Source organism: Scyliorhinus torazame, chromosome 18 (assembly GCF_047496885.1).
Source record: "Scyliorhinus torazame isolate Kashiwa2021f chromosome 18, sScyTor2.1, whole genome shotgun sequence".
NCBI classification, from domain to species: Eukaryota; Metazoa; Chordata; class Chondrichthyes; order Carcharhiniformes; family Scyliorhinidae; genus Scyliorhinus; species Scyliorhinus torazame.
Window position 1 is genome coordinate 8011411 of NC_092724.1, and position 12028 is coordinate 8023438.

At 46.6% G+C, this 12028-nt stretch overlaps 1 protein-coding gene across 2 annotated transcripts in view; it reads left to right on the forward strand.

Moving 5' to 3' along the window:
• Positions 1-12028, forward strand: part of LOC140394922 (transducin-like enhancer protein 4) — a 171242-nt gene that overhangs the window by 148372 nt on the left and 10842 nt on the right. For both annotated transcript variants that reach the window (XM_072482112.1, XM_072482113.1), the window contains 3 exons: positions 45-292; positions 5731-5878; positions 8544-8694. In XM_072482112.1, the coding sequence (XP_072338213.1) occupies positions 45-292; positions 5731-5878; positions 8544-8694 (547 nt within the window). The remainder of the gene's footprint in view (positions 1-44; positions 293-5730; positions 5879-8543; positions 8695-12028) is intronic.

Here is a 12028-nt window from a genome sequence, read left to right on the forward strand (position 1 = left end):
CCTCTCGAGAAAAATTAACGTTTGAATGTACTCTCTCGCTCCAGAACAGAGAAAATTATATCCGTACCTGTAAGCTCTTCCCCGATGGACGAAGTCTGATTGTGGGAGGAGAGGCCAACACCATTTCCATCTGGGATCTCGCAGCTCCAAGCCCGCGAATAAAATCTGAGCTGACCTCATCGGCTCCCGCTTGCTACGCACTGGCCATTAGCCCAGATGCTAAAGTCTGTTTCTCCTGCTGCAGCGACGGAAGCATTTTTGTCTGGGATTTGCACAATGAGACACTCATCAGGTGAGTTTGTTTTGAAATTCTCTAATGCAGGCGATGGCAGTCAGCGAAAGGACAGGTTCAGTTTGTAAATGGCTCCAGGTGTTTATGGTTGCGGACATTAGCTTATCGCGTTGATGGCTTATACCCTCGGTTTTCTCAATTATCTGTTTCGCTTTCGGTCTCCAGAGCTTATTCCCCACGGTCACTTTTTTTTTTCTCCCTGACACTTTTTAGTGTTAACTGGACTCTCACTGCTCCTCATCCACTTGTGAGTGTCACAAGTGGGCTTACATTAACACTGCAATGAAGTTACTGTGGAAATCCCCTAGCCGCCACACTCCGGTGCCTATTCGGGTACACTGAGGGAGAATTCAGAATGTCCAATTCACCTAACAAGCACGTCTTTCGGGACTTGTGGGAGGAAACCGGAGCGCCTGGAGGAAACCCACGCAGACACGGGGAGATCCCCAGAAGATGATACAACATGACTTGCCACACAAACCGGATGGTGTAAGGATCTTTTGCACTTTCCATTGTGTGCGCTTCTCCAGTCTATTCAGAGGTGATCTGAGGAAGCACTTGGTGAAATGAGGATGGATGTGAATCATCATAAGCTGCTTTATTTCACAGGCTATAAGTGAACATATAGAGCAAGTTATCGATTCCCTCCAAACTATCAATGCAACTCACCTGGGCGCAATAATACAAAGCAATGAAAACGCATTATGCTCAGTGCATCACCTTAATTGTTTTAAAATAGCTACTGTTTGTTGGTCATGACTGGCAGCAAGCTCCTATCTTTTGAGCGCTCGAGGATCACAACCAAAAATGAACAAAGAACAATACAACAGAGGAACAGGCCCTTTGGCCTGTACCGGTCATGATACCTACGTCGACGCTACCACCGAAAAGCACAACAGCACCTATACTTCCTCAGGAAACTAAGGAAATTCGGCATGTCCACATTGACTCTTACCAACTTTTACAGATGCACCATAGAAAGCATCCTATCAGGCTGCATCACAGCCTGGTATGGCAACTGCTCGGCCCAGGACGGCAAGACACTTCAGAGAGTCGTGAACACCGCCCAGTCCATCTCACGAACCTGCCTCCCATCCATTGACTCTATTTACACCTCCCGCTGCCCGGGGAAAGCGGGCAGTATAATCAAAGATCCCTCCCACCCGGCTTACCCACTCTTCCAACATCTTCCATCGGGCAGGAGATACAGAAGTCTGAGAACACGCACGAACAGACTCAAAAACAGCTTCTTCCCCGCTGTTGCCAGTCTCCTAAATGACCCTTTTATGGACTAACCTCATTAACACTACACCCTGTATGCTTCATCCGATGCCAGTGCTTATGTAGTTACATTGTATATGTTGTGTTGCCCTATTATGTATTTTCTTTTATTCCCTTTTCTTCCCATGTACTTAATGATCTGTTGAGCTGCTCGCAGAAAAATACTTTTCACTGTACCTCGGTACACATGACAATAAACAAATCCAATCCAATCCAACCTTTGCCAAAACCACTTCGGAGTATCTTGGAATCAAGGACCACAGCGACCACATCGCGCAATGGGCATGAGATGTTTTATCAGTTGCTGAGACAGACTAAGAAATGGCTTGTACTTGGGGAAATGCGTATCTTATCAACATTTAGTCACCTTAACTTTCCACCACGGATCTACCATCTCAACCCTTTCAGGGGAGAGGAGAATGTTCAATCTTAAATCCTGAAAATTGGATTTCATATTAATTTCTAACCAGCAATCCAATTTTTTGAAAGCTCGACATTCTGACAACTGGTAATCAACTAGTCCATAGAATCCTTACAGTGCAGAGGAAGGCCTTTTGGCCCATCGACTTTCCACCGACCCTCTGAAAGAGCACCCTACCCAGGCCCAATCCCCCACCCTATCCCCGTAACCCCATATTGTTGGACACTGTGGGGCAATTTAGCACGGCCAATCCACCTAACTTAAACATCATGGACTGTGGGAGGAAACCGGGCCACTCGGAGTAAATCCCCACAGACACGGGGAAAACGTGCAGACACCGCACAGACAGCGACCCAAGGCTGGAATTGAACCCGGATCCCTGGCGCAATGAGGCAGCAGTGCTAACCACTGTGCCTCTGTCGCTACAATAACTCTGTTTTGAATTTTCTCCAAACTTTTGAGTGTCTTTTCATCAGATCTGGAGTTCTGTTGGAATAATGACCACTGTTGGAACTGTCTGTGCTAAACTATTGTCTGTGTCCTTTTTATAAACCCCAATAAAATGTGCATGATTCTTGCTGCACCACAGACCATTTTTTTTTAATTTAAATTTGTATAATGTACGTGCATAAAATATAAATGTTGTGTGGATTGAAGATTTGAGTCCTCATCATTATACACCCACTCAATTTTCCATTTTTTTTTCAATAAGAAATCCACTACTCTCTGTTTTGCACCCTCATTGAAGTTGAATTGTATCCTCAATGGCTCATTTTTAAATGTGGCACATGTTTTTGTACTGATGCATTGCCATCTTTATCTGTTCAAGTGTCTTCTATCTGTGATATGTGCGCGGTAACGCAAGTTGAGGTTTTTTTTATTTTGCTGGGGCAGAGAGAGGGGTGTTACATGTGTCGATATCCAATTCCTGCCAAAACGTGTATCCTATCATAGTTGGGCATATTTGGGTGGGGGAGGAAGAGAGAGGACACAGGTTGGGGTAGAGAACGGAAGGGAAGGGTCTTTGGGGAACGAGGAGAGAGAGGCGGGTGGTCGAGAGGGCAGAAGGGAAGAGAGAGAAGGAAACGGTGGTTTATATAGGTTGCTGGTGGTGTGAAGAGGCTCAAAAAATTCCAGCGACCATCTTATTTGCCCTCAATTCCATAGAATTCCTACAGGGCAGAAGGAGGCTGTTCGGCCAATTGAGTCTGCACCGACCCCCTGAAGGAGCACTTTATACCTATGCCCACTCCCCTGCCCTATCCCCGTAATTCCATCTAACCTGCACATCTGGTGCTCAGGGGCTGGTTTAGCTCAGTAGGCTAGACAACTGGTTTGTGATACAGAACAGGGCCAGCAGCGCAGGTTCAATTCCTGTACCAGCTGAGAATTCTGAATTCTCCTTCCGTGTACCCGAATAGGTGCCGGAATGTGGCGACTAGGAGCTTTTCATAGTAACTTCATTGCAGAGTTAATGTAAGCCTACTTGTGACAATAGAAGATTTTTTATTTTTAAATCTTTGGACACGGGCAATTTAGCACAGTCAATTCATCTAAGCTGCAAATCTTTGGACTGTGGGAGGAAACCGGAACACCCGGAGGAAACCCACGCAGACACGGGGAGAAAGTGCAAACTCCACACAGACAGTCACGCAGGCCGGAATTGCACCCGGGACCCTGGCGTTGTGAGGCAGCAGTGCTAGCCACTGTGCCAGCATGCCACATTAGAAACGCAGTTCCCTGGTGTACCTCTTTCTCGAGCTGCGCTGCCCAAAAAGCTTTAGCTTGCGTTTCACAACTTGGGGAAGAAAACATTTGTAGATAGCTCGTAAATAAGGTGAAAATGATGATCTGCGATTTCATAATTTGATGAAGAAGCTTTCTCGGAGGAGCTAGTTGTGAATGTTGAAGCCTAAATAATTCAATCAGCGCACCTATCAGCGCTTCTGTCATACAGTTATTAAAATTGTTTTAATAATCAATGCTTTACAGGGCAGCACGATGGCGCAGTGGGTTAGCTCTGATGCCTCATGGCGTCGAGGTCCCAGGTTCGATCCTGGCTCTGGGTCACTGACAATGTGGAGTTTGCTCCCCTCACACGTGACCTTTTTGCCCCTGGCAACTGTACTTCCTGTTGAACACGTTTGGTTGCCATAACTCCAAGGCCACGAGTAATTTGTCATCTGGTTATGACAGGCACACACAATCATTCTCTCTTTTTCTTTCCATCCACACCCTCCACCCCCCCCCCCCCCCCCCCCCCCCCCACCACCACTATACTTGCGCCTTTCCTGCAAGTTAGATCGCGTCCTAATAGCTGGTCAAGTGGACACATGCTTGGGCCTGATGTTAGAATCCTTGGAAACCCAAATACACAATCACCCAAGAAAAACTCATTCAGCCACATGTGGCCATGCTGTATCTCTGATGGACAGTACTTCATTTTTTTTTTGTTCATTCAATGGGGTTTGGGATGTTGTTGGAAAGGCCATCAATTAATGCCCTGCCCTAATTACCCTCGAGGGGGTAGTGATGAACCACCACCGTTAACCTCCGCAGTCTCTGCGTTGTCAGCACATCTGCACCCTGTATTTTGACCTAGCGACAATGAAGGAATGGTGGTAGAGTTCAAAGATGCAGCTTACTGTAGGTGAGCTACCCTTGTTCTTTCGGATAGTAGAGGTTATGTGTTGGGAGGTGATGTTGATGAGTTATATTATAAATATGGAACCTGGCGTGACCCAGCCTCAGAAGCATACTGATATTATGGCACAGAAGCAGGCCTTTCGGCCCATCCCATCCAGGCTATTTTCTGCAGAGCAAACTAGCCCGTTCCGTTCTACATACTATATCCCCATAGCACGGTGGCGCAGTGGTTAGCACTGCGGCCTCACGGCGCCGAGGTCCCAGGTTCGATCCCGGCTCTGGGTCACTGTCCGTGTGGAGTTTGCACATTCTCCCCGTGTTTGCGTGGGTTTCGCCCCCACAACCCAAAGATGTGCAGGGTAGGTGGATTGGCCACGCTAAATTGCCCCTTCATTGGAAAAAATGAATTGGGTACACTAAATTTATTTTTTTAAATTATGTTTTTCCTTTTGGAATTTTTCAAAAAAGATGAGTTAAGAATTCTTTTTAGAATTGTATACAAATATCAAATCAGCCCTCACCACTCCCTCCAATATTTTAACAATTTCTTACCGAAAGCTATGTTGATGCAGTGCCTGCAGTCCATGTTCAAAAATTCCTCTGAGGTTCTTAGAATTGTATTTAATATTGCAAGTTCCAACTGCTTGGATAGTTCTGGCACTTTATACATTTGAACTCTCTTGACCCTCCCTAACCCCACACACTTGATCTCTTGTCGTGCAATCTGCAGGAGGCAATAAGTAGGGTCAGGCACTTTTTTTTTCTCTCTGCAGTGTGAAGGGTCAATTTTCCTGGACGGTACTCTTGCTCCTCCTAGTGGTTGGAGGAAGAGTGATTTAGCAGAACGACTTGAGAGATTCCCTAGTGAGCTGAATAAAAATAGAAGTGGATATTTTGGCAGGATTGTGTAAACTGTAGGTATTTGCGCTGTGTACTTCTGGTCTGTAATCATTGACTTTCAATAACTTCCTTCCAAGAGTTGGTATCAACTTTGGGAATGCTGTATGTCAGTGTTGTGAAGTTGTTTCTATTATATTGACAATTGAATGTTGTGTAAACTCTTATCTATAATTTTATTTTTAAAATTCAGGCAGTTCCAAGGCCACTCTGATGGCGTCAGTTGCACTGACATTTCTAACGATGGGACCAAGCTATGGACTGGAGCATTGGACAACACGGTCAGGTGCTGGGACCTGAGGGAGGGACGTCAGGTGCACCAACATGATTTTGCATCACAGGTACATCATGCCTGCTGGCTAATGTGAGGAAGCTTGTTGCTGAATGTCTACTCCTTCTTGCCCCAATCTAGAATAATCCCCGAGCTATGTGCTATTTCCTGACTAAACCTCTCTCAATTCTGCTGTAAGCATGTTGCTGGGTGATGGAGAAGCCTGAGGAGGACTTTTTTTTCCCCACCTTTTCATCGTGACTAGATTCTGTCCAGTGCCCATCTTGAGGTACAGCTAGGTCGGAAACAAGAAGGGTATTGATCCCATATTCAACCATTCTGTGATGTGATGAATTGGGGTAAAACTACCACGTTTAGTAGCTCTTCTGCTTTCTGCTAGTCACATGCCCACATTGGTTAGATTTTGTGGTAATAGTAAATTGTGGATTAATTGATGTGTTTTTTATTCATTCATGGGATGTGTTTTATTCATTCATGGAATGTGAGCATTCCTGGCAAGGCAGCCATTTATTGTCCATCCTGCATTTCCCCTTGAGAAGGTGGTGAATCTCCTGCCTTGAATGTTCCTGCCCATGTGGTATAGGGAGCAAGTTTCAGGATGTTGACACCGTGATGGAATGGTGATCTAGTTCCAAATCTGAATGGTGTGTGACTTGGAGGGGACATGGCGATGGGGGTAGTCCAAAGCCCCTGTTGCCTTCGTCATAACAGGTGATAAGAGTTTGCGGGCTTGGAATGTCCTTTGAAGAAGCCTTAACAAGTTGCTGACGTGCATGTTGTAGCCACTGTCCGCTGGTGCTAGAGGATGTTTTAAGTTGGTGGATAGACTGCCAATCAAGTGTGCTGCTTTGTCCAGGATGGTGTTGAGCTTCTTGTGTTGTTGAAGCTGAATACATCCAGGCAAGTACCGTGTATTCCATTACATTCCTGACTTGTGCACTGTGGATGGCGGACTGGCTCTGGAGCGTCGGCTGCAGAATTCCCAGCCTCCTGTAGCAACAATGTGTATGTGGCTGGTCCAGTTAGTTTGCTGGTCAATTGTAACCTTCAGAATTTTGATGTTGGGAGATTCAGCGATAGGAATGCTGCTGAATATCAAGAGGCGATCATTTAATTCTCTTCTGTTGGGAAATGCTGTTTGGAGAGGTCATGATTAGTTTCTATCTTGGGATATATCTTCAGTGAATTATTTCACAACCCTGCTTTATTAAGAGTCTAGATTCCCACTCCCAATACGCAGAGAGTAATTAAAAAGAGGAAATATGCTGTCGCTTGCTCCATTTCATTTTGGTACGTCTGGTCTACAGGGCAGGTAGCTGTTTTGATAAATCTGTTTAATGGGTTGAGGGTACAGTTTCACCCCTGTTTTTGATTTGAATTTAGCGACACCACTATTCCAGGCCAGAATGGTGATGATTGGATAATCCTCCCAGTCAATTATGTTGCTGTTCATAATTGTTATTGAATTTCTGCACAAGCATTTGTATCATTATTCAAATCCACTCTGCATTTTGTTGGAGAAACCATCTTGCTTTAAACAGGAGGTGTTATCACCCTGCTTCAGTCATGAGCTCCGTCTTGTTGTGGTGCATACAGCCTCTTCATCTAAATAGACTCTGTGGACTGTTTGCTCTGCAGTGCAGTTTAAATAGATTTTGTTTGCTCAGCCAATAGGCCTTTTTTGTTTTTTGTTTGCTGTAAAATGGACTCATTGGCTGGCACTCTGCTTATTCCCGTGCCCAGTTCTAATGATATATTGGGAACTGGCCATATAGTAGCCTCCAGTGAGAATCCAGATCCTAGGATTCTGCAGATCTGATGAGCATTGAAATCTGTTCATTTTTCACTTCCAAAGCATTGGAGGACATTAGCACCACGTTCAATCTCAGACTTGAGGCTTTGATTCCATATTTAACTAGACCTAAGGTCTCCTAACCTTCTGAAGATTTGGAATTGTGGTTATACCAGATTGTTTTAATGATCAGACGTTGGTAGTAATTAGAAGATGCAAACAGAAAAGTGACATAATATCATTTATAAGGAACCGTACTCCCCCTCAATCGCAAATCTGTCGCTGACAGTTCCATGACATTGGCCATATTTTCTTTCCTTTGACAGCGAGGTTGTACTTATACTTTTAATGCTACCTTTAAAATATTTGCTCCCAACTAATTTGGGTTAATTCCGATGAACTAACTTTGCAAACCATGAGGACGGCTCTTCATAAGTTTATTCATCTAATCAGTCACTAACTTTGGCCATCAGTTAATGGCCAAAAGTTTATTCTTGGATGCAAATTATAGTTCTTGAGACATTAACTTTGCTTTCCAAGTCCTCTTTCGCAGTGGGGGTTGTCTTATTTGTTAACGTGCCCAATAATCCAGGAATGCTAATCCAATTGTGTCTTTGGGTTTGATGGGCCCTTCGAGATGCTGTCATCATAGAAAAATCATTGAATCTACAAAAATGAAGGTGCAGTTCCTCTGAGGTGGTCATCGCACATTTATTTTATGAATGCCAATTCTGTTTCTGATATCAAATAAAGACTTCTGCTTTGATAATACTTCAGCAATCTACTTTATAGTTCGCTTGGATTCTTCCTGTCCGCTCCTGTCAATACACGTCTAGCCCTGCATGAGGGGAGACTATTGTGTGTTAAAATGAAAATCCAACTCTTAACACATTTTTTTCCCCCCCTCTCTCCTCTTCCCCAGATTTTTGCACTAGGATGCTGCCCAACAGGGGGATGGCTAGCTGTCGGTACGGAGAGCAGCAATGTAGAGGTTTTACATGTCAACAAACCGGATAAATATCAGCTTCACCTTCACGAGAGCTGTGTTTTGTCGCTCAAGTTTGCCTATTGTGGTAAGAACTGATTCTGCGATATCGGAACTGTGGAGGCCATTCTGCCCCTCAACCCATTCCACCATTCTGTTAGTTCATGGCTGATCTGAATCTTCAATCCGCTTACCCGACTTGGTTCCATGATCTTTTAGTATCGTAACCTGTCAAAAACCAATCCACCTTGGTTTTAAAATTTCCAATTCGCTAAGAGCTGGATTCTCCGTCCTGTGACGCCCGGATGGCATTTCCCGATGGGACAGAGAATCGGGCGTCCGGGGGGGGGGTTCAGGGTTGAGGCCCGGCGCCGAACCAATCACGATGCTCCGACACCCCGATGGCGCCAGGACCGGGGTCCACGACCATGTGCCAGCGGAGGATGTGAATTAATGCAAATGGGTCTTAGTGATCCATTTAGCAGGCCCCAGCTCCCTTCGCTCTGGTCCTGCGCGATTCTCTGGCCCCCGGGACTGAGAATCGCGTGGTCGCGGATCACTTGTGGTCACTACCAGCGTGGCCCTGGTGTGGTGGGCCTCACGGTGGGCCATAGGGTTAACGAACGCCTTTGGGGAGTAGACCCCAGGGTCCATCCGAGGGCCACCTCACCCAATGCACTACCTGCCCGCCCCTCCTCTACCAGACTCCCCCACCCGCCCTGACCCCCGTAACTGAAGGAACCCACCCCACCCCCCAAAAAAGAGGCCCCTGACTGGAAGCTGGAGAGTAGTCCAGACAGGGGCAGTGAAAAGAATTACTGTTGTAACACTTTTTAAAAATAGAAAGTTAGAGTATCCAATGCTATTTTTTTCAATTAAGAGGCAATTTAGCGTGGCCAATCCACCTACTCTGCACATCCTTTTGGGTTGTGGGAGTTAGATCCATGCAGACACGGGGAGAATGTGCAAACTCCACATGGACACTGTTGTAACACTTAACCTGAAAGTTCCATGTGCCCATTCCTTGAAGGAGAACAGCTGTGACCTGTGTTTCAACCTCTCAGATCCATTAGCTGCAAGCAATTCACAAACGTTTTAGCAGTGAAAGTGCATTGCAATCACGTGCTTGAGTTATTGGAATGCACTTAGCACTCAAAATGGTGGCCCAATAGCGGGATCCCCTTGTATTCCTTGCCATGCATACATTTGCATTGTGACGGATACTGAATTCTATCCCGATTTGCACTCCCAGGGGGATTATAAAACGGGTGCAATTCTCCTCCGGCGGGGGAATGTGGGGCTGGATTCTCCGATTTTGAGCCTATGTCCGGAGGATGTGTCTGGTTTTACGACGAATAAAAGTTGGTGCCGTCCCCGTAATGATGCTCCGACCTGTGAGGGGCTAGCAACCGCGTCACGTAAAACTCCTGGCCTCCATAAAATAAACGGCCAGGGAATTGCCAGGACCGTGACTGCGCACAGCGACGACCCGCAGCGGTCGTGCCGTACAACATGGCGCCGGCTGTGCGTGGACCCAGCCTGCCAGATAGTGTCCCCTGGACACACCACTCGCCACTCCCTACCTGTCCCTCACCAAAGCCCCCCCCCCAGCTAGCAGAACGGCTCCCCCCCCCCCCGATTGTGGCGGCGCTGGACACAGTCCGCAGCGGCCATGCCGGTTTCCCAAAACTGAGACCACACGTGTCCCCCGCACCGTCGGGAACTCGGCCAATCGGGAGCGGGCATCGAGGGAGGGCCTTCAGGTAACGTCCTGAGGCCGTTCCAACAGTGTGCGGTGTACTCCTCAATGACTCTGGCCGGGATTATCCGTTATACCGGAGCCCGGGGGTTTCCCGACGGCGCGGGGCTGCCCCACAATGGGGAACCCCATTGACCGGCCGGCGTAACGGAGAATCCCGCCGACGGGTCGGGGCAGAAATGTGGCGGGGCGGTGCCGAGAATCCCGCCCTCTGTTTTGGGGTTGGGATGGAGCATCTGAAAACAGGCACCTCCCCGATTCAGTCGTAAACAGGGGTTCTCCGCCCGATCGCAGATTACGATATCAGCGCCGAGCAATGGAGAATCCCGCCCATAGTCTCCCAAACGGAGAATCCACCCCTTAGACTCAACAACGTTTTGTGGGGAGAGTGTTCCAGATTTTCATGATACTTTGTGTGAAGAAATGCTTGCTGACATAGCTCTAAATGGCTCAGCTCCAAGTTTAAGCTTATTCCTCCACATTTGGATATCCTGCCCCACTGCCAGAGGAAGCAGTTGTTCTCACTTTACCCATATCAAATCCTTTGATCATTTTCACCTCAATCAGGTCATGCTTTGATCTTCTCAACTTGAGGGAATACAAGCTTAGCTTGTCGAACTTGTCCTCCTAACTTTTTCACTTTTCTAAAAATTTAGCGTACCCAATTCATTTTTTTTTCTAATTAAGGGGCAATTTAGCGTGTTCAATCCACCTACCCTGCACATCTTTGGGTTGTGGGGGCGAAACCCACGCAGACACGGGGAGAATGTGCAAACTCCGCACGGACAGTGACCCAGAGCCGGGTTCGAACCTGGGACCTCTGTGCCATGAGGCAACAAGGCTAACCCACTGTGCCACCGTGCTGCCCCACTTGTCCTCCTAACGTAACTAGCTCAGCCCAGATGTAATTCTGAATCTGCTCTGCAGCCTTTGCAAGTCCAAAATCTCCTTCCAGAATGCTGTTTTAAGAGTGATTTTTACCTTGTGCCTTTCACCTGTGCGGAAGGAGCCTTGAAACTTAACTTCCATTAATTGTTGCCTTTCTGTTCATTTGAGATCATTCCCACAGTTTAAACCGAGCTGCTTATAATGTGGGTTTCTCTGAGCAGCAGGAATGCAAAGATATCTGGGAGGTTTACTGACTATAGCCAATCCCTTCTAATTTTAACTGAAAATGTAGAACTGCTATTTCTCCCACTCATTCATTCTGTTGCACTCCGGAAAATCTTCCAAAACATACATCCCATAGCTTTTAATTCTGAAAATTAATACCCTCTTATTACACCACCTCCTCCACAGAATAATCTCGTCGGAGACCTTGTATTGCCGATTGCAGATTAAAGCTCTACAGCTATTCGTAGGGGAGGCAGGTGATTTGTAGTTTTTTATTGCCGGGCTGGGCAGGGCTGGTAATTATTGGCTTGGGCCCTTGTCGGTGATATAACAGGGCCTCCGATTTTCAGAATTGTGCTATTTCCAGAGATTGAAATGGGCAAAAAGATGTGTAACTGGGAACCATTCGGAAGAAAGATTGTACATGTCTTGTATGGCCCCTAGCGGTTTGCTTCCTGCTGATTAACTTTTGCCAGTCTGTTACTGACTACAAGAATGACTTGAGAGGTGTTGAAGGGGGGAGGCACAGTGCCTATAGGTCAAGGAATAG